This window comes from Agelaius phoeniceus, chromosome 4, assembly GCF_051311805.1.
Source record: "Agelaius phoeniceus isolate bAgePho1 chromosome 4, bAgePho1.hap1, whole genome shotgun sequence".
Taxonomy (NCBI): Eukaryota; Metazoa; Chordata; class Aves; order Passeriformes; family Icteridae; genus Agelaius; species Agelaius phoeniceus.
Window position 1 is genome coordinate 21,032,954 of NC_135268.1, and position 26,581 is coordinate 21,059,534.

A 26,581-nucleotide genomic window follows, 5' to 3' on the forward strand; every position below is an offset into this window, starting at 1 on the left:
GCCCTTTTTGACAGAATAGCCTTTTACCTCTGCCCTGGTGATCAAACATGTGGCATCATATTGTAATTTTACATCTGTATAAAAGCTCTTTCTTTGCTGCTGGCCTTAAGCAAGCAGTCCTTGAAAAATTAGCTATGGCATCAGCATACAGGTTTTAAATTAATGAATATTGCAAGAAAGGCTATTAGATATGATAGGGAATTCAATCAGCAGCGGTAAAGTAAAGGGCTGTGATTAAAAATTAATGTAGAGGAATGAAGAAAAATCACTATTGTTCACATCCAGGAGGGAAATTTCAGTGCCAAAGAGCCAGAACCTTGGCAGGCATAAAATTCTCCTCTGCACAGCAGTGTGGAGTCAGACATTAACAGATATAACAGAGCACAGTCAATCAGCAAGGCTGTCCAGTGAGCATGGATCAAGTGTTTTAAATATTTCTTTTCAGAAAAGAGCAAACATTAGCAAAAATAGATTAAAAAAATGTAAAGGGTAGCATTGAAGGGCAACATCACAGTTGACAAAATTGAAATGGCATCAAAATAACAAGCAAACATTGACTAGGAAGAAAATCTGTATAGTTCAATTTGTAGTGGCATCTGTGTAAAAAATAAGGATAAAGGGAAGTGCTGTGAATTGTTACAGGAGAGGGTGTTACATCTCCTGGGTTCTATTTTCAAACCTCTTCTGGCTTACTGAATAACTTGGGGAAGCCACTTATAATCTGCATAACCAAGTTTACCCATCTAGAAAATTGAGATGACACTTATCTCACAGGGGCACTGGGATATTTAATTAATTAATGCTTGTAGAAATGCTTAAAGAGATTGGGATGAAAGGTGTTATGTCAGAGAAGCTTTTCTTCCTTGCTTCTGGAATCCTGCCTCCCATGAGGAGCAGACCACCAGCACAAGCCTGTCTGTATTATTCAATTCCCACGGAGGGACGTGGGCTAATGAACTTGAACAGCTGGGAGCCCCAGAGCCTTGTCTTCCTTCCTGTGCTCCACAGCAGCAGGAGAGAGGCACTGAAAGTGCTGAGTGGGGCTCTCTCGAGTTACTGAGCCTCCCCCTTGGCCTCTCTGTTGTTCAACAACAGAATTGTTACTGAAGGGTTTCTGTGCCAGGGGAAATGGGCTGTTCTGACAATCCTTTAGATCCTGGAAAAGGCGCTGTTAGTGGGATGTGGGTTGCTCATAGCAAATGCTGATTTAAAATGCCTTCTGGTTCAACTTCTCTCTCAGACAGAGTGAAGTCATGTGTAACTATTTCAGTGTGATAGTCTAGGTGGCAGAAACCACTTACCACCACCTGATAGCTATTACCAGACATCTGAAAGTCTTATTTGGTAGCCCCCTTGTAACTGCTTGGCTACAGATGCTTCTCAAGGTAGTGCAGTAGTGAGAAAGATGGAAGTGATGTGTTCAGATCACTTGATCAACTTACCTCCCTTGTGGCAACACATGACCAAATTGGCTAAGACAATGCAATTTTTAAAGAAAATTTACAAGAATGAAAAAATGTAGACATCATTTTTGTAAGTCTAACAAGACAAGTAAATATGGATGATTCCACAGTTAAAGCATCATTATTTTGACCTGGGAATATCATATGCTTGACTGGGAGCAAAACCACTAAAACAAAAGGACACCTAAACTCGGAGTTGACTTCATGACACGTTGCTTTTACTAAAGACAGCTTTATTTTAACTTTGTGTGTGTAGTAATGAAATCCTGGTTCCTCCATGTGCATTCAGAACAATCAATTATATGGTTTAGAGCCAGCAGCCGGCTCTGTCATAGCCGCTGTCAGCACGAAATTCCCTGGAGTGGCAGTGATGCCATTTCTCCAGCAGATGGCTGTGCTATGTCCCATCCTCTGCGTGCGGTGAGCAACATGCACAAAAGGTGGCAATTCGCCTTGAAACACAGGGAAACGGGAGGAACCTACCTAACCCGCTCTCTGGGAAACCCCTTCAGCCATTCGTGCTTCATCAAAGATATATTGAGTCAAAAAGATGCTATCTCTTTTTTTTTTTTTTAATATTCCCTGAAATGGTTTTGAGTGCTATGTTTAAAAATACATGGGACTATAAATTATACATCTAGGACAATATATTGGATGATAGACACCTAATGTTAAATTTCTGTTTGCATTTCCTGTTTTTCTGATACAACTGGAATTGTTGTATCAGAAAAACAGGAAATTTCTCATTTCTCAGGATTGCTCATTGCTCAGGATTTTGTATTGCTGCTTTTTTGGTTTTGTTTGTGGTGTTTTGTTATTGCAAATGGTCCCTCTAAGGTGGGTCTAGCTGTCTCATTTGAATTTCTTTTTTTTTTTTTTTATTTAAACTGAGCATGGCATATCTAATTTTTAAAAGGTCTCAAATGTGAGTTGTTTGATAGCTATTTCTACCCTAAAGAGTATGTGTATTAGGTTTTTGGTCTGGTGCTCCCATCACACCTGCTGTTATCCAGCATCTACAGTGGGAATCTCAGCTGTGGGAATAAGGGGCACATAAATGTAATCACCATATGATGTCTTGGAATGATTGCTTTGGAAAAGGCCTGAGCCCTGCTGGAAGAATGATGTAGGAGAAGCTATATTGCCAGCGACTCCTCTGAATTTGTTTCACAAATGAAAAGCCTGAATTTCTAATGCTGCTTGCCAAGTACCTTTCCTGTACCGTGGTGAAATGTGATAAGCACACAATGTGTGACTGTCTGGGGGTGAGGTTGGTGTGTGTGTGCATCACTGGATCCAGCCCTTGCTGCTGTCAGAGGCGCTGCAGTGTACTTGGGGTTTGCTCCATGGCTGGTTTGCTCTGACAGAGATGCTGTGTGCTTGGTCTCACTGCCATTATGTTACCTGAACATTATGTTATGTTACATGAACAATTTTAAAGCATTAGTAAAACAAGCACACAGGGAGAAATATGTGTCCTTGGAACTTTAAGAGTGAATAAAACTGTGACGGTTTGGGTATTCTAGAGTGTGGGGCAATTCATTTATTAGGGAGAATGAAAGATAAGGTAGGTAGTATATATACTAAAAAAATGTGGCATCTGTGGCACCAATGTGTCAGTGAATGCATTTAGAGCAATGGAAAGACCAGTGAATAAAAGGACATTGATCAGCTGGTCTTTATCACAGGCAAGTAACTGACTCCCTTGTCATAGATTGTATCACCACAACACCACCTAATAAATCCTGTATAATGAGTTGGGTTGACTGCAAGAATTTAGCTTCTGTCAAAAACCATGCCACAGAAAGATAAGAGAAGCTGTTAAAATTATAACCATTTGAGGATTTTGTATTTCTCATCAGGCAATTTGAAAAGATTCTATCAAACCATTGATCCATATGATGATTTCATCTGAGTTCGTAGCCTAATTTTTCAGCACCCTCAATTTACAATTTAAACACCTTATATTGTCCTAATTGCAGTCTATTTATCTTCAAATGTTATGTGAAACATGGAATTTCTTGATTCCACATTTTAATCCATTTCCCTGGAAACTCGCATTATGGCTAAACTAGATTTTAATATTTGAAGTGCAAAATAATGTCACCATACCCAAGTTATTCTGCTTGTACTGTACTAAAGACTGGAAATCACATTAGTGCCACATAAGTGGCATTCCTTAGATATGCTCTTCCTGGAACATTGACTTCAAAATGTTCCACAAACTGAGCAAGTATGTAAAAATTGGTATAAATTTACATTAGTAAATTTATTACCTAATTTGTGCATATTTTGTTTTTCAAAATAGTAAAATAAAACAACATCATTAAGCCTGATGGCTAGAGAATGTATGTTAGGAATATGGAAATCTCAGTTCTGTTCCCAGCTATCTGACCAGTTCATTACTTTTTGTGAGTGAAGGCACTTAACTTTCTGGACCTCAGTTTCCACAGCTATGACATGGAATTAAGAATGTTAGTCCAGCTATTTGAAATTACTTTTGGATCTTTTGGGCTGAAATGTAAAATAAAACAGATAATCTCATCTGAGAGAAAGCAGAGAAAATACTGACAAAATTGCCACCTTTGTGAAGTTTTTTTATATATGTATACCAGTCATAAATGTCAGATGACATTTTTTGGAACTTAGAACTTGATTATCTTTTGAAATTGTTCTTATTTTTTAGGTGCTGCAAAAACATAGTATCACCATTGTCTTTAGTAGTAAGATTGCCATGGTTGAAGATCTGTGTAATCTGTAAAAAAAAAATACCAAAACAGAAACAAATTAAAAAAACCGAAACCAAAAATCAGTTTCAACAAACCTGGTTAATTTTGTAACCATTAAAAATCCCTAATTAACTTTACAGCTGACAGTCTCAGTATCGTCTTTATACTGCTGTTTTATATTGTTCTAAAATATTCCTCTAGAATTTTTTGCCTGTAGCATTTAAAAAGTCTGTTCATTATACAGCAAATTTTGACATTTTAATATTAACACCAGCCCCTGCCATTCTTGAGAAGTCTTTTATAAAGACTGTCACCATCTTGAGCAATGTGGTCCCACACTTCATGAAGCAGGTAAGAGTCACTGCAGATGATCAGGCTTTGGTACAGCTGGTACAGAATAAAGAAAGAAAAAAAATTGTTGTGCAATCCCAATTATCATGCTCTGTGGTTCACTTACATCCTTGCTTTCCTTTTTCTTCCTTCTCTAGCTCAAGAACAGCAATCAGTTATACACAGCAACCAAGCTGAAAGCAGCAGAACTGTTGGTGAGAGGATGCCAGGAGCTCTGCAGGACCCCAGTGGGCCAGGTCAGTTGTTAAAATTGCTCTCACCTCTATTCAGTCACTGAGATCACTGCAAAAACAATTTGAGGAAAATCTCTGCCTACTGAAGGGACCTGAATGCAATGTCAGTTTCTATCAGTCATGGTGCAGTGGTTTGCTCTTCTGATAAAGATGGGCAGAAGATACTGAATTTAAATGCACCAGCAGGTTAGAAATAACAGAGGGTTTTGTGCCTAAATTAAAACCAAGTAAGTATTTGGTATAGAAATATTTAAACTATTATGTTATTGAATACAATTAATTAATTAACAGGAGAAAAACAAAAGAAAAGTAAAGCAAAAAAACCCCAGCCCAAATACAGAAGTAGTACAGACCAGCACTGCACACACAAGAAAATGTAATTAAGTTATTGACTAGCTGAATACGTGATTATTGCTATGTATGTTCTTACAAATATTGGTTCTTTATTCAAAATCAGTGCAAAGATGTTTCAAACCTTAACAAGGGCAGCTCAGGCATCTTTTAAGCTACTATGTCTAGGATGATCAAATAACTAAGAAACAAAGCAAGAGTTTAAACATTTATACCAGAGAGGTTTGAGAGTATTTCTTATTGCCTCGTGCACTTCCTCATTGTTGTGTTTACTTTATGTAATCTGGATATTATGTTTTTGGAATATAATGTCAGTGTTGTCTTGCAAGTATGTACAGAAAAAGCTGGTCAGTAACAAAAAAGATTCATTCAAATAGTGATCTATATTGAGAACCTGTGTTAGATGACTGCTTTGTGAAAAGCTTCTCCACATTTTGGTTGCTAATTGCTGGAAGCTTTGTTTGGGAGATATCCTGTGATGTTTACCATTTTAGGAGGAGGCACCCTACTGTTGCCTACACCTGCTGCAACATGAATGGTGGCCATTTTTCACAGGGATAAAGCCCCATTCCCCCAGTGTCTCAGGGTCAGGTCAGAGGTGGAGTTTGGGGCTCCAAGGGCAGCCTGAGTCCTAGCTGATGGCAGCTTTGGTCTTGGAGAGGTCCTGCAAGGTTCTCGGTTTTTGGAGGCAGCACGTGACTTGGGCCACATGCACCTGGTCTCAATTGGTGGCCCTTTTCTACTTTTCATGGTGAGGACCCAAAAAATGGCCAAGATGTGAAGGAATGTTTTATGGAAGTATATTCCTTGAACTTTCTTACTACCTTCCTTTTCTTTTGAATCTATTAATGCTTCTGTTATTTTTGTCTACACTGGCTTTTTGTATAACTGTTGTCTGTTCCATGCTGTGGTGTTGTTGTCACTCACCTATTGGCCTATATCCAGAAACATTCTCCTGAAGCAAATAAATAAGGCAGGTTATATTATCAGGTCTGTGTTTTGCAGTTTTAAATACCTTCTTGTGGGCTGAAATGCATGCTGAGAGAACAGAGTGTCATAATTAAGATTGCCACAGAGTTTTATGGAGATTTTACACATGCATGTGCTTACATGCATGTATTTGCTTTATTTTAGATCTTAATAGACAGGAGAAAAAAGAGAAGGAATGATTGAATCTGGCATGGAGATTTAGAGTGGTATTTTTGAAAGGGAGTTGGGCTGTTGTGCTTTGGTGATACTGTGTGAGCAACCAAGTCTCTCAGGGCTGGAGGGAGGGGCATGTTTAGTAAAACAGACAAGGCCTATTATGAAAAAGTGAGCTTGATCAACAGAGCACTGAAACATGTCACTTCTGTTAGTAGGAATTATGCTCTGAGAAATAAATCTGAAACTGGAATCTCTAACCTCCATGTTAATTGCTGTTCAGTTATTTTTAAATCAAATCGGGGCAGTCTAGAAAGAGAGAGATACCTGTTGTGGCTGTCAACCCTGCAAACATGGCCTGGGGCCAGGCCTGACTGCTGTGGTCTGTCATTCCATCAGCACCTGCTATGGCTCTACAAGCCAAATTCTGCTTCCAGCTCCCACTTTGCAGCCATGCCACTTTGAGGTTCATGTAACTTCTCTTCCTCCCTCAGTGGGAACTGGTAGAAACCAAGCAAAAAAAAACCATTACACCCTGCAGGTTAGTTATCAGTTTGGGTGTCTGTGTGTGAGCTGCTGATGAATTCAGATCCCTTTCTCATAGTAACAATTCAACCAGAAGCAGAAGTGCCCAGACCTGTTTTTCTCTCAGAAAGCTGTATTATGAAGACAGAGGTCTATCAATGGCCTGTCTTTGCAGGGCCAGTCAGAAGAATGGCCGGAGTCGAGTGGCCAACAAGGTGGTCGAGTTGAAACAATTTAGTACTTATCTAAGTAGCTACCTTGGGTAGAGAACACAGTTGGAGATCCTGGCATCCTAACCTGAAAGAGTCTTACTCTCCAGGCTCTTACTGTGATGGCCTTTACAAGAACCGTGACTCTACAGGAGAGCATTCTCATGAGTGTTGGCCTGCTTCATCTGCATCTCTACCTATCTTTGCATACCAGAATTTTAAAGAATACAAGTCATCAGAAGAATATGCCCTTTTGCATATAACTTGCTTGGGGTTTTTGGAGCCTTTGAACCCCTGTACTTAGACAGGATTTCTGATTAGAACTGTTTGCTGCCATAGAATAGACACTGGTGCTGTAATGAAAAGTGACAAAGGATCAATAGGAATACTGTAAACTTACACTAATAAATATTTGTATGCAATGCTAAAGAATCTCATCCATAGCAGTTTATTAAGTCATAGTATAGTCCAGATCATTTGGGATAATATATGCCAAACATAGGCATTTAGGCTGAATTCTTGAAGGAGATTTTCTAGCTTTGCTTTTAGGAATTCAAGCATCTAATTTTATCAGCATCTTCTGAAAATCCCTGACTAAGTTTGATACCTGTCACCTGTCACACTCAGATGGCTGGCTGAAGTCATGTGGAGTCCTAATTTTCGACATCAAGGCATCCTTCACCATTACCTATCTTAAAAGCATCCATCTAGGCCTTTTTATTCCTGAGGAGGCTACAAGCATCAGGAGCAATTTGGGCAGGTTTTAAAATAAACTTGACTTTGTAGGTTAAGCTTCTATTTTTAATGATAATTTTGGAATCATTATTCCAAAGTAATTTATCTATTAGCTGATTTTCTGCCTCGCTGCTGTGTTGAACAAGTCTTTATTTTGACCCTTACAATGGAAAGATAATGTATTCCTTCAGACAGAAGCCTTGCAAATTCATGAAGTTGTGTTATAAATGGTAAGTAAAAATGAATGCTTTTGTGATTGTGTTAGAGGAGATTCACTAAATGAGAGTTAACGGAATACCCTGTAGGGTGCTAGGTAGAGGAAGAATGGCATTATGTTGATTAAAATAAGGTAACCATTCAGAATACTCTTGTAGAATCATAAATACTTTATAATGGATACATATGCTTCAGTAATTAGTAACTGCTGTGCTGCTGAATCTCACTAATACATGGTACATGACAAAAATAAAGATGATTTACTCAAAACTAAAAATTCAGAAAATTTTCACCCCACATTTAGCTAATATCTCTCAGTCAATTATACCTTCTTTTATTTACTCACTAAATGATGTTTAACAATACTTGTTTTGGGGATTTTTTCTCATTTTGTTTCCTGACCAAGCACTTTATCAAAAAATGAATGAGAAGATTAGCAGTCAGGAGATGAAACTGACTTTTCTACAGAAGAAGGTTGACAGCATTGCTGCTGCGATGAATGATGTGAGCAAGATGCTTTCTTCTCTGGAAGGCAAAATCAATGAAGATAAGGGCAGAGACTTCCAGTCTTTTCTAAAAGGTAAGAAAAATAAATTAATGTAATCACTCACCCTGTTAGAAGTGCCAGGAAAAAAAAAGCTAAAAATCTTCATAGACTGTTCTATTCTATTACTCAAAACTTGTTGGGAGAACTCCTTTTTAAAATTTCATTTCATAAGAGAGGAATTTGCTTATTGCAACATTATCTATGGTGTCTTTCATAGTGACAAAAAATTTACATTCTTGGATGCTTCATCATCTATATGGTAGCTTAAGCTACTATCAAGGCATTTTCATTTGCTTAGAGCATCTGCAAATATTCCTATGTCTGTTTCTGTTTATCTGGCAGCTGCTAAAGGATGTAGTATTTGTTTTGCTACCAAGTCTAACTAATATTCTTTAATACATAATTCACACACACAGGGCAAACTATAAGGAATTCTGTGGTGGTTGTGTTTATAATACAGCAAACATTCTGCTGAATAATTTGTCCCTGGTTGTATTAGGCTATCTGTGATAAACATCTGTACTCATGTTCAGTAAATGAGAAAGACACAACTAGAGATCAGATCCTCCCCAGAAGAATCATGCATCCATTTGTTGTGAATCCTATTGCAAGATCTGGGTGTTACCCAGCTCAAAGTGCTGTTTAACAAGCAGATTCAGACTGAAACTTTCATTTCCTCAATGTGCAATATTTTTCTAATTTTGCAGGAATATTCCCCAAACCATATTTTGCACTTAAGAATACAGAGATTTTTCTACTATTTAAAAATAGAACAGAGGTTCTGGAGTTCCTTACACTGAGATTAAACTGAACAAAACAATAAGGGGTTTTGTATCTCCCTCTGATTTATCAAGTTGGGTGCCATTTCTTGTATTTTCAGTCCTCTGTCTCCTGAGCTGCTCCTGCCATGTGCTAGATGGCTCTCTTCTATGCAAGTTCATTCCATCTCTTGAGCGGTGACCTGCTTTCACCTCTCCACATATTGCTAGATGGCATTCTTGACCTTTGGGTGCACGTTTAATCTGTCTTTGAATATTTCCCATTTCCCTTCTGCTTCCTCCTATTTTTTTTTTTCTATTTCACTCGTTCTAGCTGTCATTTTCATGCTAGTCTAAGAGGTGTTTTTCAGCATCCTGTGTTTCTGCTTCTGCAATCCCTATCTCTATTTCAGGGTCTAAGTCTTAATTAAAATCTGCTGTCCAAAACCCTCCTTCTTTGAAAATGCCCTTCAAGCCTTTATTGTTTTTACCTGTAACGTTTTATATTATACCTGCTCAGAAAAAATCTCCAGCTGATATCCTTCTTTTTGATTTATCTTCTCAATCTATCTCCTAATCAAGGAGATAGAGCACCAATTAAAAAGATGCTATCAACTACATTCCTTGGCTCTAATTATGAGCATTCCAACACAGGTTATTCTTGGCTTCTACATAGGTAAAGAGCAGAAATGAGCAAAGGAGGGGAGAAAGAAAAGGTTAGTGTATGATGTGTATGATGGCTTCTATATGCAATGACAAATGGCAACTGCAGTTTCTGTCCAGGAAATATCAGTCAGTTGTACTCAAATGCATAAACAGCACTGAACATTCCACCTTGCTAAAAATTACTCTTAGAAGCTCACCTGAAGCAAACCACAACTTTCCCAGTACCATTGCCATCCTGAAGCAACCCGCTTTTAAAGCACAGTAAAGGCTGTAGTTGCTTTATGCTAGTCAGGCATTTTACTTCTTCACCTACTTTTCCATTTTCTTCCTCTGGTGCTAGGTCCTTTTCTCACATCCATACATCACCTTTTTTTCTTATCACAGAAGTTCTAATATTCTGCCCAGCTTTGTATCAGGGTTTGTTAGGAGCGAGGTCAAACAATTCAATACAGTTTAAAAAGTCTTTAATTCTTGGTTTCATCTATGACTTCAATGACACAAACATGTCATGTGCTTATAGAGGGCAACACTCACTGGAGTAACTGATATGCTCCTCTGTTTAGTTAATGAAACCTGTTGTGCATTTTAAAAATTGCTTTCAGGATTCAGGAAGCTGTTCCCATTTGTTACTTAGGGAAAATAACTTTGTGCTCTTTTTAATTTAAAAAACTCTGCTTCCTGCTATTATTTTCTTCTTCCTCTAATTCCATATTTAATATACACCTCTCCTCTTCATTATAAAAATGTACATTCCTTTCAAAATGAACTCAGTAATGGAGTGTTAATCACTTCCAAGTCAGAAATGTCATTTGCAGCTGCATATATAACCTCAATTCAGTCTCCTGTGTACATAAATTTATTTTGCACATTATTCTTCAAATAATTGAAACTGCAAAGAGAATATATGTTGACACAGAGTAATTACACCCTTTGGTTTTCAGCCAGGAAACTAAAATTAAAATTTATAATCTCATAAAAAGTGCAAGAGATCTTTAACGTTCACAGGTAGCTTGGACCTTTCTATTTCAAAATGAGCAACAGAGAAATTGAGTTACATCCATGAGTGCACACATGTGTTTGCAGCTCAAGCTTAACAATATACCCAATTGTCACCAAGTTTGGGTCAGGTCTTTGTGTGGGCTCCCACAGCTCCTGCTGCACTTTGTTTACAAGCTACCCAGTTGTCCTAGCTAGAAAGCAGGGTAGAGAGAAACCCGAAGCTGTCTGGTTTAGCAGGCTCCACACCCCCCTGGTCAGGGGAACACCTGAAAACCAGTGCTGAGCTCCATACTACACTCACTATCCAACTGCATGGAGCTGGACTTGCTATTCCAGCAATTCCACTTGGAGAGTAAGGCTGGCACCTTCGTGTCTGTTACAGAAAGAAAAGGTTGGTATAGACCCTCTGGAATGTCTCTCACAGATGAATAGTCTGTTATCAAGATTTGTTGCTGAGATGAACAAATATAGTTGATTCCTCACAGAAGGTTTAGAGTAACCTTGGTTCTTTCCAGAGCCATCAAATTTTTCTCCACAGCTCATTGTGTCTCTTAGAGCACAGAACACTTTTCAGCATCAGTAAGTAACCTGACCAAATGATCTCTTGGAATGTTTTTTCTACATTAGTTCATATCTTGGTTTTTCCTCTCAGCTGCCAGTACACCTTTATTCTGAGGTACTTCAGTGTGCACATACATGTGCATGTTCATGTACAGACATGTACATCTGTCTAGTCATTGACTTACTCTTTAGGTTGTTAAAAGGAAGATAATAAAGGTAATCTCAGTATTATCACTGCTGTTTATTATACTTTATATAAAATTGCTGGGACATTTGGGACCTCAGTTGACAATAATGGAGTTTAATTCTTAGGAAACTTCATGCTAGATTTGTGATGGGGCTCTTTCCTGGGCCAGTAAACTTGGATCTGATTACCTGATGCTTTACTGCACTTGCTGAGAATGTGCCTTCAAGTAAGTTTTGAAGACCTGCCTCAGTGTTTTAAAGATGAAGAAATAAATTCCAGGCTGTAGAAATAATTGAGATTAAAATGGAAGAGGGGAACAGATAATTTCTGCCTTTATCAGTACAGTTTTAATCAGAGAACTTGTGGTCATTGAGGCATTATAGAGGTTGAAGAGTTTAATCATTATATCACAGTCTGGCTGCAAATGTTCATAGGGCTTATGAAAATTGAGCAAAGAATGCTTCAATGTTTCAGTTGGACAGACGAGCTACCTTTGAAGAATAAATTAATAAAATTCCTTCTATTCTCATACCAGAGCAGAACTACTGCTCTAATTGATTGAAATATGTTATGCAGAACTCTTTTATAGCTGTCTTGACCTCTCTAAGGCTAAATGGGAAACATATATTTTCATGTTTTTCGCTGGGGCAGAATTCCCACATGCACTTCTGCCTGGTGCTTTTCAGGATCAGAATTCCTAAGAGCTCTTTAAGGAGTTGTATGCAAGACTTAAAGTTTCTACCTTTAAAATGCCTGCATCTTTCAGCAGTTGTCATGTCACTAACTTTAGCTATTCAATAAGGTTATTTTCAAAATTTTGCTTCTTTCTCACAATAGTGTGTTGCATCATCACCTAGCACGTACAATACAGTAGGAAGGTAATAATCTCTGCTTTCATTTCTTGACCATAATCTTGTGAAGCAGATTTTTCTTTTTTTTTTTAACTTAGTTCCCTAGTGGAGAAAGGACACATCATTTTTTATGAGCAAGCCACAAAAGCACACAGATCTCCCCCTTCCAATGCTCAGAAACATCTTAGGTAAGAGGTTAAAGCTGGTACTACATGTAGAGTTTGAGTTTGTCCTTTCAAAATACTAGCAAAAGTCCCACTGATTTCAGTAGAAACAGGGGTGGATCCTCAAACACTGTAGCTGTATATAAACTGTAAGCATGCTCTACATTCTTCAGCTGTACATTTTACTCTATATGTGGGTAAACTGGGGCAGGGATGTGTGTTTCACCTCTGTGCAGCGCTGTGTTTCCTCACATTGTGGGGAAAACTTCAATGTTAGTAACATAGTTGATTTGATTGTTTCCGTATTTCTCCTTTCCCCCAAAGGTCTCAAATCCAGAAGTATCAATGACTTAATCAAAGACACAATCAGAGAACACTTTCAAGTATTTCAAGGTGAAATGCAAGAGAGCATGGCTCAGATTTTCAAGACTATGTCTAGCATGTCAGGTGACCTTGAAAATACAAAAGAACTATTCAAGCACCTGAATGAGACCCAAAATAAATTTGCTCAGGAGAAAGATAGTGGGCCAACAGAGCTTGACATTCTGGAGCTGAAAAGTCATATGGTGCAGATGAGAGAGGAAATGGCCCTCACTTGTGAGAAGCCTGTGAAAGCTTTACAAGAAAAGCAGAAGTCCTTGGAAGTGAACTTGGAGCACCAACAGTCAAGAAGTGTAATTTATTATCAATCTTTAAATAAGACCCTCTCTGAAATGAGAGATGCTCATGAACAACTGTTATCAGCTGAACGGTCTTCAAGACAAAACCTCCCCCCAGCAGATCAAGTCACAGAGTACAATGTTACAGAGTACATGATCACACTGCATGAGAAAGTAAAGAGACAAGGCATGATGGTGCTGGAGATCTATGATGACTTAAGAGTGCAAGATAGCAAGATCAGCAATCTCAGTGTTGCACTGGAAATTCAGAGGGACTCTGTTCTGGGGGTCTGTGATGACATGTTGTCAGAGAGCAGGACAGATTTCCAAGCACAGCTGGCAGCAGTCCAAGAGAGTGTGATTGTTCTAAACAAGAGTCTCTCTGATGTGTTCCTTCCATTGGGCAATAAGATGGACAGAATGAATGAGCAAATTAATGACTTGTGCTATGATATGGAGATCCTGCAACCCTTGATTGAACAAGGAGTACCTTTCAGTCTAACTTCAGAGTATGAGCAACAAATCCAAACTAAAGAATTGAAAGAGAAATTTGAAAACCTCACTGTTGTCATTAACAGAATGAATTCTGCAATGAAGGAACTTTCTAAAACTCAGGAAGGACTTAAAAATGAATCTCAGGCTTATCAGGAACTGTTTGAGAGTCGTGTTCATGAATGCTCCATAGAAATAGAGGACGGATTAAACAAGACCATGATAGTAGTAAATAGTGCTATAGATTCTATTCAAGATAATTATGTACTGAAAGACATGCTACATGCTCTAAGAAATGAGACTGAAGTTTGCTGTGGCAGAGCTGAGGAACTGGACAGCCTACTGGCCTTTATTCCCCAGTTCCAACAGTTGAATGAATCTCTCCAGTCACTGCTTTATAACAAGAGATACAAAATTACTTCACAGGTAGCGCTATCTCTTTCTGATCTTCCCAACAAGGAGTCTGACAAAAGCATCCTCCACAATTTCAGCAGAGTTTTCCATATTTTAAATGATACCTCATCAAAAGTGGAAAAGCAGCAACAAGATATCAGCCACCTGGAAGAAAAACTGTTTGACTCTGTGGAGGGTTCAAAGGACCACGAGGTTCGCCTTCTGAATGTGGAGTCAAAAATTTCCAAGTTTTTGGCAAACAACTGTGTCTCACTAAAAAAAACCAAAGCTGCCTCAACAGAGAAAGAACAGGTGGTCTCCCTTCAGCTCCAGGCACTGAGTTCCAGGATCAAGGCCCTGGAAGCCAAGTCCATCCGTTTCTCAAACATCATTCCACTCGTGAACAAGACTGCTCATGAGGCCTGGGGGCTGTGCCAGGACACCAACAACAGCATCCAGAAAGTGAATGCAAGCCTACCTGTGCTAATTAAATTGGCTCAGCCAGATATCCCCCTGCTGCAGAGAGGCCTCAAGGAGCTCGTTGAATCTGTGCTTGAAGTAAAAGCAGGAGCTATTTTGACAAATTTAACCCAGCATGTTGACATATTCATGGTAAATGCAATGAACAACATCACCAAACTTCAGAAGCAGCCAAAACCTGTTATAAAGAAGCCCTCCCCAACAAAAAAAGTGGCAGGAAATGCCACCATGAGCCTGGCAAGCCGAAGCCAGAGAAACACGGATAATGCAATAGATCCAGGTAATGCATTTTACTCTACTAAAAATCCAGGTATGTTTTATAAAGATTATGTAACCATTATAATGAACAGAGGGGCAGAAATTGCCTGAGCGTAAATAAAAAGTCTAAAGACAGCTGTAAAGAGTGTTTCAGAGGATCCTGGGATTAGTTTCTTGCTTACAATATAATTTATTTTGCTTAGGAGATTTTGCACTCAATTTAACTTTCCTTAATAGGTTCCCATCTAATCAGTTTAAGATATAGACACATGCACATACACTTGGCTGAGAACCTGACCTTTGAAAAGTTACTGACAGTTTAGACAAAACCTAAAGAACCAGAATTTTATGCCTGCATCTCAGTTAACAATTTCAGTAGAAAAAAATGTATGCGAGCTGGGAGATAAATATGGAGTTGCATCTGTACTTTGCAGTGTCAGCAGGGATGATAGGTATCAAAAACCTGAAGCAAGTGAACAAAAATGACTGTAATGAGGCTTTTGCTGGCTCCTTCAGGACTTCATTGAGAAGGGCAGTTACAGCAGTGTGTTTCTGAAAAAGCAGGAATCCAGCCAATCAAGTAAATTTGGCTCCAGTCCACCTGGAGAGCAGCTCAGCTAAGCAGGAGCTGCCATTCTTAAAAACAAAATTTTGAGTGGGATCTGCTTCTGAACTTAAATTCCAATGCCATCATGTGAAATGAGTTATGAATGAATTCACAGAAGTACAAACTCTCGAGTTGTGACTTCTGCAATCATACTTGAGTGAAAATCACAAGCACAAGATAATGTTTTATGGAAATATAACTTCTGGCACAATACAGAAAATGAAGAGTGGATGAGTGACTCAAAATACTGAGATGATTCTAATTCACGTTAAAATTAAGATTTCTTAATACCAGACTCAGAATACTGTCCAGATATTCTTGAAGATCCAGACCTGAATGTTTTCTGTAAAATGCTCCTAACTTAAGAACATTTCTAAACCAGTACTTGGTCCCTATTGCAAGCAGATGTAGAGGTAGTAAGAGCTATTACTCTTGTTCATGTCCTAAGGCCATGGGCAATTTCCTTTTCCCTTTCCATGCTTTTTTCCTTCCTTTCCACTTCAATTCTTCATCTCTTCCCGTCCTAGGGACAGCATTTCTCAGTGATCAATGGAAAGGATCCTTTTTAAAGCCATAATCCCATGAGTAGCTTAGTTTCTGATGAAAGCCATCTCTATTGAAGGACTTCAGTCCTTGGTTATCTTTTCAGTTAGAGTGAGGACACAGCTACTAGAGGAGGCAATCACGCTTAAAAATGCACAAAGTAATTTGAATCTTTTGTTATACAAAATGGCAATTCTTTCTCAAGTCCTTTTTGGTTGATGTCTGTTACTGGAACTGCACAGGATGGAAATTCAAAATCTTTGTTCAAAATTGAAATGAAGAGAAAATGAGAGATGTCTTTGAGCCTTCCCACAGCATGTGCTTTGTTGGAAAGTATCACTAGTGCTACCTGCCTGGAACATGGGAAGGTGCCAGCTGCTCTGGTTTTCACTCCATATTGATGAATTCATGTCTTTCCCATTTCTTCTTTATACTCAATTTTAACAAATAACTTGCTTGATAGCATTGGATATATGCTCGCTGGCAGAAAGTGAAGTTCTTTACAGATGTGGAGAAGCCTTATTTTTCTATGAGGTTTCTACATAGCAATGTTGATGCTGACTTTTCCATTGGTAATGAGATTTTGTATTTAACCAATTTCATGCCTAGTAAAGCCATACATTATATTTCTGTAAGTTAAAGAAGCAAGACCATTACCCTAATTAGCAAATATCCATCTTCTTCCTGGGTGGATTTTCCTTCTCCATGAAAGCTTTTTCTCGCAAGTTCTAGGACACCACCTAGAACTACTGGAGTCAATCCTTTCCATAAGGAGACCATTAAATTGCTGAGTATTTGTTTTGCTTCTAAAAAAAACCCTGTAGGTACTGAGGGAGCTTCATTATTTGTTTGAGATTTGTTTGCACAGCATTGGCAGTCTATTTCCCACAAGAGCTTCTGCCTGCCTTCCCAAAGAGTAGCAAAACTGAGCATTCACTGCCTCTTCTCATTACTACCATACCAAGTGTAATTAGCAACTACATTTTATCCTCTGCTAGTAACAGTGACAATTTAAGCCTTGAATTTATAGTCTCTCTCTTTTACTCATCTGCACTACTGAATTGTGAAACGTGAATCAACAATAAAATATTTGTTTTAGTAGGAGATGTGTTCCTAATCTGAACCCTCTGGTATCTTTGCCCCAAGGAGATAATTCAGACAGAGTGTCTCAGGACACTCTTCAGCAAGAAAAGAGAAAATCCTGGGCAGAGGAGCAGCCTCAGCCAGGAATGACAGCAGGAAGATGCTATTGCAGCATAGTTACATGAAGATTATTGGCACAGTGGAGATCTGCAGAATTTGCCTCTTGCTCTCCTAATTTGAGTCAAGCCCCACACAACTTCTCCTATTCTAGCAAATGGAGGAGCTTCCCAGTTGCTGTGTTTCACAGGGAGGGTTAATTTAATGTAGATAAAGCTATGTCTGAATTTGAATTAACTCCAAGGTTAAGTTCAGGCAGAATCACCCCACAGCAGACTTCCAAAATGCCACTCAATATCATTATCATTTCCTCTTAGTGATCTCTATCCTGTTTCTTGGGTTTACTTCTTGATTATGATAAGTAGAGGCCAATTAGCAGAGAGACTGCTGTGTTCTTACAGGAAGCTTTTGTATTTTGGGAGTATAATGCAGAATGCACAATCAGCTGTTTTCCTTCCTTTTCTGCTTTCCTTTGACACTTGGTTAATATGTGACTGCTTGGTAAATATCAGAGAAATGTTGTGGGTGCTTGGTAAATGTGAGTGAAAAAAAACTGGAATGAAGGATGTAGCAAACAATTATCTGAGAAGCAAACCATTATTTTCTCATGTCCAGTTGCCTGTGCTGTGACCCAGTCATGACAGTTCTAAATTGCTTTATTTCAGGCATTACAGAATAGACATTATTTTCTGTGAAAAGAATGACTGTTGTGTTTATAAATCCATATGCTATATCAGAGCAAATTCAAGTGTCACTGTACAATGTGCCTCAGCATTCTGCTCACTGAACTAAAATATCTCACAGAAACAGTTTGCCTTTTTGCAGCAGTCTGTGAAATACCTGGTTGGGAAAATGAGGATAACACTGGAATGACTGAAATATCGATGTGAAATCCAGGTCAGCAGTTTCCTGGCAATAGCTAGGTACTTGTATGCAAGACTTGTTCAGTTCTGACCTACCAACCTAGATTTACCATAACAGGACTGTGTAGAGTTCTCTTTCCAGAGTTCTGCTGGTAGCTCCTGGCAAAGACAAGGGTTGTTTTCTAAACTATCTGACTTTTACTTCACCAAACCAGGAGAAAGCAAAAATGTGTGGTTTGTGTTCATAGCAATATTTATTGTTTTCATAGCAATATTTATTGTTTTCATGTGACCTGAATTTTCTCCCCCCAAAACACTGCTATGACAACACATTATTGATTGTCACTCAGTAATTGCTGTCTCAGAGCTCAGCAGCACTGGCCTGACAGATTTCTCTGTATTGGCTGAGTTGAATTTGGCCAGCTCATCCCTAAGTGGCAACAGAGGCAAGGACATCCTCAGTGAGGGTGCTCTGCAAAGCCACCTGTTTGGTATCCTTTTTCTTGCTTGCAGTCCAAAACTTCTACAACAACCTTGGAATTAGGGACTTATGGACAAGTACTTGAAATGGCTGGGACAGCATTTAGGACATTGCATCACCAAGAGCCCGGCTCTCCTGCATTGTTTGTCATGTGCCTGGGTGAAAAATGTCCTAGACAAGACAGTCCCACCTGTACAGCAGCAGTACAGAATCTCTTCTGGTACACCCAAGGATAACATGGCTCATTCCAGAAAGAGCAGCTGATCTAACTTCTTTGGAGGTTCTTCTTCCTTACTGCATGTGCCTGACCCTCTGAGACCAGCAGAGCTCAGAATTTACAGGTTATCTTGAATATCTTGGAGGATAGCTGCAGGTGGGCTGTGTTTGGGTGGAAAGGGAGGCTGGCCAGGAACTAAAGTTGGCCTTCAGCAAGAACTTCAGCAGAAATTGTGAATTGACAAAGAGCCTTTCCAAAATACTGCCTACTTGGGAAGTGTCCCTGCTGTGACATTACAGCTGAGGCTGTTGGGTTTGCTCCTCTCTTTCCCAGGGCAGCTCTCAGCGTGTGCCAGCTCCCCGTGCCAGAACGGAGGCACCTGTGTCAATGACAGACAGAGCTTTGTCTGCGCCTGTCGCCACCCCTTTGGAGGAGTCAACTGCAGCGTCAAGCTGGTGAAGGACAATTCCCTGAGTGTTGGCAAGTACAGGATTTAGCAGTGCAATCCAGGATCAGTGCAGGCTCTGCCCCAGGGCCTAATTACAGAGCATTTGCTGGTCAGAGGTCTCACGTTTTGCTTTAACGAGTGACAACTCAAGCAGCAGAGTCCTGTGTTTTGGTGCTCAAGACATCAATCCCCATGGGTGACTTGTGATCTCTTTTCCTAATATGACCAGATGATGGGATTAAATTGGTTTGGGACCTGTGATAATAGCTGGAAAGCTCCCTGGTGAAATGTGCAGAGTGGGAGGCTGTGCAGTAGATGCATTTGAATGCCATGTTATGGATTTTGAAGGGGGAGGTAAAAATACATCAGTGGGAAATACTATCTTCAATGCAGCCATGAATGTTCTCTAAATACCAATAGCTACCAGAAGGTGTGGGACTGTGTCCTCAAGGAGTCATTTTAGGCCTGCCTCTGGCTTTCATCAGCAAAGGATGCAGCCCCTTGAAAGATTACAAAACGAAAAAAAAAAGTGAAAATTATGCTCATTCAGTATAATAAATACAATAAATAATTTACACCCAGGCCACATGAAATGTGAATTTTGTGCATCTTTCAGCAGCCGTTTGGCCGATTTTTACTCATGACAGCATATGAATAGTGAATGAAATCATTTGTACAGAAGCAGGGAATGATAGTGTACAGGCTCAGCTTGAAGAGAAACCATATACTTTTATTCCCTCATTTAACATCATGAATGCTAAACCTCCTTGCTGTTTGTCTAAGATTTCTGCTGCAATTCTTGGCTTCAGCTCACTCACATGAGCAATGGAAGAGATCCTGGAGTGGGGAAACTAGCAGGGGGTGTAAGGTGGAAAGAAAGCTCCCTTAATGATAACATAGTATAGACAAACATCAAGTTCCCTTGATGTTGCTAAATTTTTCTCTGGGGGATACACCTGTCACTAATTCTGAAGAAAATTACTTCTTATGTAATATAGTAGGATGTGTTTATGCAGGAATACTGTGTTTCAGTTGCTCAAGTTCAGTCATGCACAGGATGATGTGACATCAGAAAATCTGCATTTGGTCTTCTGGCTGGTCCAAGTTGCCTTTCTACAATGTAACATCACTTCAAATTTTTCTCTATTCCTTTCCAGATTTTTCAAAAGGATCATACAGATATGCACCTATGGTGGCTTTTTTTGCTTCTCATACATATGGAATGACAACTCCAGGACCCATCAGATTTAACAATCTGGACGTCAACTACGGCGCCTCGTTTGCCCCAGCAACTGGGAAGTTCCATGTTCCATACCTGGGGGTCTATGTTTTTGAATGGACCATTGAATCCTTCAGCCCACGTGCCTCTGGCTATCTGGTCATTGATGGGGTAGACAAACTCACCTTTCAGGCTGAAAATATGAATAACAGCAAGTACACCTTTGACAGAGTCATTACTGGAAATGCTTTATTAGAGTTAAATTACGGTCAGGAAGTCTGGCTCAGACTGGCAACTGGCTCTATACCAGCCAAGTACCCACCTGTAACTACATTCAGTGGTTACTTGTTGTATCGTACCTAATCAGTGCTAAGAGTGAGCTGTTAGTCAGATGGAGCAACCTGCAGGTGAATTTAGCTTTGCATTTGAATTCTTTGCTTCTTTAAGGGCGCTGAGCTTCCCAATGTAATGGCTGATCCTCCGAGATGTTCTTTGGTTGTAGCCACATGCCCAACCCCAAGGAGTCCACAGGTTGGAGATGGGGGAAAACAAAGCATCTTCCTCATATCAATATGACTGGGAAGCACAAATCTGATGCTGTTCTGCTGTAACATTGCATGGACATGCTTACATGAGATTGCTGAGAATCACTTCTCAAGAGAAAGCTCAGTTTGATCATTGCTTTACACCCTGACTGCAAATCAAAAGTGATGGATAGATTTTGATGACTCAGAGGCTGGATTACTACTTAGCTCATTGCATCAATTGATAATTGTGTCTATCTATTCTGTTTGGAAAAAATTATATTTCTTTTTCATTTTGCCTTCCATTATTCACTGCATACTTTGATATGGCAGTATTCAATTGATTCATGATTTGTTTATGTAACCAGTATGATGATAAACTAGGTTTTTTGAATCTGGCAGCAAAAAACCCCAAGTGCAATACACTCAGATTAGAAATACAGTATTTGTAGCATTTAAATTAGTCATAGGATAAACACCATAATGGATTTGGTGGATTCTCTCTGCTGCTTGAAATATTTAATCCTCAGCTGGATTTTGCTTGGGTGATATGTTTTAAGCAAACATTGTCATATTGGCTTCACACAGATTTTAGCATTTGACCTATAAAGTACACAAGATTAAATTATATACCCAAAGTATTTTCTGAGTTTGAATTCTATAAATCTGATATTGTTTGTTTCTGCATTATATTCACTAACTACTGAGGCAAGATGAGCTTGACTTCAGTCTGCATGTGCTTTTTCAAAAGAAATATTTTTAATTGATGCCTGACTGCTTGTAAAAACAAACCCTCAGATTTTTATTCTTATTCTTTGCAAAGTCCCAGGCTGCTGCAGTTTCTTGATATCCTGTGACCTGGTGTGACTGGCCAGGTTTGTTTCTGGTTATTGCCTTTGTTAATGGTACTTGACCAGGTTTTTCTGTGTCTCTTTGTTTGTCTCACTCCCTTTTCTTAAAAGCTGGAAAAATCCAACTATGATCTATGCCAGTCTATTGAAGCACAGAATCTTTTGGTGCTCCCTGAATTATTTTGTTTCCCACCATCAGGAACTTTACTTGAAAACACATGGGCATCGTCAACTCTCTTCTTAGTATTACTTAATGTACCTTACAAGATCTTAAGGTGAATGTCCATGAAATTACTGAATTCCTGCCATGCCATATGTGGAGAAAACAATCCACAATGTCTTCCCTCAGATGCATAAGTGTACATTCTGTTGTTCCAAAGAGAAATGAGCATTCCCCCCCAGAAGCAGAGGTGCTGGAGGGTGTCCATGGGTGTGTGCCTCTGGGTGCTGGCTCCCTGAACTGCAGAAAGGTGCAGCTCTCAAGAGCTTCCCTCCAACTTCAGGGGGCATCTTATCATGGCTTGTGGTTAAGGACAGCAGTTAAGAATTCAGGAGAGTTTTCAATCCCAGCCCACTTTTTTTTTTTTTGAGGTTTTTCTGTGACCAGAAATCCTTTCTTCTCTGTAATTAATGGGTTCCTAAGGTACCATGGACACTGAATGAGTGTGCTACAGACTTTTCCTCCTGTTGCATGCCACAATTTTCTGTAAATACTCAAATCTTTGATATGGCATTAACTCAGCCTACTGTATCACTGAATGTTATCAAACATAATGAACACAAGCCACACTCTCTCCTTGTATGACACTGTCATTTTAATGTGCTTAGTCCTCTTCATTCCTGCTGTGGTTATGGCTAAATGGCATGAAAATTACTCTCAAGATGAAATTAAAATGACCCACCAGAGTCTGCATCTCTGTTTTAATGGGACTTTCTTTGCCCTTGCAGCCCTTCCCTCTAAATCCTTCAAGCTGGCTCCTCATCTTCACAGGCACTGTATTTCCCCAGCATTCAAGTAATTTCTGTGTCATTGTACTGGTTTTCTTTCCTCTTTTCTCACCCCTTTTTTTTTCCTCCTCTCACAAAGCAACAGATTCATTGGGGTAGAGTAAGAATTCTGATTAACATCACATATGTATGAGTAACACTTAGAAGACTAATTTCCCTAATAGAAATAGCATTGAAACTAATTCTCATTTTCCTTTTTAAAACATGGGGGAAAAGGAACACTTGAAAATTATAATAAATGTATACTCCCCTTTCTATACTGTTTAACTATCCACTCCAATCTTTCTTCAGATGTCTTCAAACTAATTAGAGTTGACTTTGTCTATTTTTAAAAACTAAAATGCAGATTGTGCACTGTGAAGGTAGTTTTGTATCAATCACTGAAGCTTATTTATGGGCTTGTGACTGTACTTGAGCTGGCTGGACTCACAACGCAAACCACTGAAAAATAAGTGAGGATCAATTAAACAGTCAGCCTACTCATTATGCAGAATAGGAAACAACCAGCCTGAAATCCCAGGAGAACTTTTTAGGCATCACCCAGGATAGGTGGTTCCCGAGGCAGTTTGTCACCCCTCTGCTTTCATCTTCATGTTTGGATTTGCATTCCCTAATGCCAGCAGGCAGCAAATCTGAACGCTCATCTCTGCCCACAGCCCTTGTGAGGGACCACAAAGCCATCTTGAGCCTTTGTACTTCAGAGTGAACAGTGTTCTCTTTCTTTGGCTGGCTCAATAACCATGGCAACACTTTGCCTGCTCTGGCTCTGACAAGCCCATCCAATTTACTCCAGAGTTTGTGTTATCATTTCCTCACCTATACCAAGTGAGTTACAGCTGAACCCAGCCCCTCAAATGCTTGGGATCCACACTGAGACCAGCAGCTGGTTTTCCTCACATGCCATTTCTAGCTGCAGAGCCAGCACAGCTCATGCCAAGCTCCCCTGCTAACCCAGGCCTGCCTGGGTCTGTCCTGTGGCTATTGCTGGCTGTCCTTACATCTGGGATGTTGTTGTTGAATTATTTTTTTTCTCTGCGATAATAACATCAACGTTAGCAGCAAGCAGGAAAGAAACCATTATGACCATGAATTCAGGCAGTGAGGAAAAGCAGCTCTTAGGAGCAACACTGCAGCTAAATCCCATCAAAATCAGTGCATACCTGGTGATGAAGTACCTTTGGCAGTGGGATAAGAAGTACATTAAGGCAATTGCAAAACTGACTCTACCCAGCAGCTCAAGTGGGCGGCTGAGCAGGAGAGTGCAAAACAAAATAGACAACACACAAACAGTTTGGGCATTGCCAAAGTACAGAAGTGTGCACCATGGCTTTGCACATCTGTCACTGGTGGCTGCTACCTGGCTGCAGAAACAATTGCCTGGCAGCTCCATGCCTTCCATTAACCCCTTCAGGCCATGAAATGTATCACATTGAATTAACAACATCTAGATTTTTTCTGTTTTAATTTTATTAATCCATACTTCTTCCTATCCTTAGCTGACTGCTGGAAAGCCTGAGCCAAATCATCCTGTTCCCATGCCAGAGCATTATCAACAGCAGAAAAAGGAAACCTTCTTTAATTGTTGTGGAATTGTACTTACTAGAGCATCCTGATGGAATCATAGTTTTAACCGTTTTATAAGAAGTACAAATATTTATCATGGTTTTGTTTTTTAAAATAGATGGAAGTTCCATTGCAGTAATTTTCCCTTTGCAAGGCTGCCATTCTCCCCCTTTGTATGATGGCCTCAATGGCAGGAGAGTTCTCAAGGGAGAGATAAAGTAAAACACACTGTTCAGATGGGCCTCCAGTCAAGAGTGCATGGTGAGACAGCTTTACCAGCAAGCTGCTTCCTAGCTGAAGTTGCTACAGACACGTTACAACCAACACACTGCCTTGTAATGAACTTCCTTGCTCTGCTTCCCCAGCCTCAGAAATCTGTGGTGGCTGTGAGCTGAGAAGAGTCTTCTGCATTCACATGGTACATGTAAACAAACCAAAGTGTTTCTGAAAACACCGATTGCCCTGGCTGCTGCTGAAAATTCTTATCTTAGGAAAAGCAAATTGCAAACAAAACAGACCATGGCTGTTCACAAACACTAAGCAAGTACTTCCAGAAAGTTTACCATTCAAATCTGCAGGAGCTGGTCAATGCCATAAAAATGATCTGAAGTGCCCAGAAGTCCTTTGTAAATACAAGCTTTCTAAGTGTTTTTTGAGCCACTGGAAATCAGTATATCTCACATCCACACAGATTTAGCATGGTGAATAGCAAAGTCAAGAACAACTAAAACAAAATCCTAAAATGACAGACTTGTTTAGATAAAGAATTATCCTCAGCTCTATCTGATGTCTCTGAATTCTCTGCAGCAGCCCCGTGCCTCACAGCCCGCCCAGGGACAGTAGGGGTGGCTGTCTGGGTTTACTTTGATTCACTCTGCAGTTCAGTGGCTGGGCAGGGAACCAGGAATCCCAGAACTCAGCCAAAACTTGTTTTTATTTGCCGTGGTGATGAACATCTATATCCCTGCCCAGCACCAGTGGCCCCAGCTCAGTACCTCCCTCCCAGCTGTTGGCCGAGTCTCCCTTTCTCTCCACTATCGTCTCACCCCTTTTCTTCACAGACCAGTTCCTGCATATCTCCACCTCCCTGCCCTCCCATTTAATTTTGGGACTGGGGGAGCACCTGACACCGCTGTTCCTTGACACAGCATGGACCAGGGTCATCCTCTGGAATTGGGACATGGCACCCACAGTACAGAGTGGGGCTGAGGAAAAAGGAGAGAGATTCAGCTGTGCTCCTGGAGGTAGCCCTGCGGCCTCTCCTGGGGCTGGGGAGATGTGTCAGCTGGTTCAGCTCTGGGCTTCAGCCATAACCCTGGACAAACCCATGGGACCCTTGTCCCCAGGCCCAGCTTTGTCCCCCCAGAGCTCTGTGCTGCCTGGCAGCTGCTTGCAGGGCTCTGGCTCAGGGCAGGGCTCGGCTGACTTGACAGAGTTTGGGAGCACAGCCCTGGGTTTGCACCTGAAGCCTGTGCTCCTGACCAGAGATGGGGGGCGGTCGGGTGAGTGTGGGGGTCTCCAGCAGAGCCTCACGGGCACCACACCGAGCTCTACTCCAGCCCCACATCAATCTCTACAGCTCCCACCCTTTCTACCTGGTGATGGAGGACAATGGCTCAGCCCACAGTGTCCTTCTGCTGAACAGCAACACAATGGGTGAGTCCCGTGGGGGTGCCAGGCATGGGCCTGGCCCTGTCCCCATTCTCAGCTTCCTCCCCTGGCACTTGTGCTTCCCCAGACATGCTCCTGCAGGCCAGCCTGACCCTGACCTGGCACACAACGTTGGGAATCCTGGACTTGTACACCATCCTGGGCCCTGACCCCAAGAGTGTGGTGTGGCAGTACCTGGATGTGGTTGGTATGACTGAGCCACAGCCAGGATGCTGTGAGCCACGTGGCACAGCAGGGCTCTGGGGTGGCACAAGGCTGGGCCATCCCTGCCAGCACCTACCCTCCGCCCTCCAGGGCTCCTCTTCGTGCCCCTGTACTGGGCCTGGGCTTCCACCTGTGCCACTGGGGCTACTCCTCCACTGACATCGCCCAGCAGGTGGTGGCCAACATGACAGCAGCCCGTTTCCCCCGGGAGG

The 26,581-nt window shown here is 40.5% G+C and overlaps 1 protein-coding gene across 1 annotated transcript in view; it reads left to right on the forward strand.

Annotated features, from left to right (window-relative positions):
• Window positions 1-20,911, forward strand: part of MMRN1 (multimerin 1) — a 33,243-nt gene extending 12,332 nt beyond the window's left edge. The window contains exons 5-9 of the mRNA XM_054633814.2: window positions 4,681-4,770; window positions 8,362-8,535; window positions 13,013-14,992; window positions 19,215-19,361; window positions 20,487-20,911. Coding sequence (XP_054489789.2) covers window positions 4,681-4,770; window positions 8,362-8,535; window positions 13,013-14,992; window positions 19,215-19,361; window positions 20,487-20,911 — 2,816 coding nt within the window. The remainder of the gene's footprint in view (window positions 1-4,680; window positions 4,771-8,361; window positions 8,536-13,012; window positions 14,993-19,214; window positions 19,362-20,486) is intronic.
• The last annotated feature ends 5,670 nt before the right edge of the window (window positions 20,912-26,581 follow it).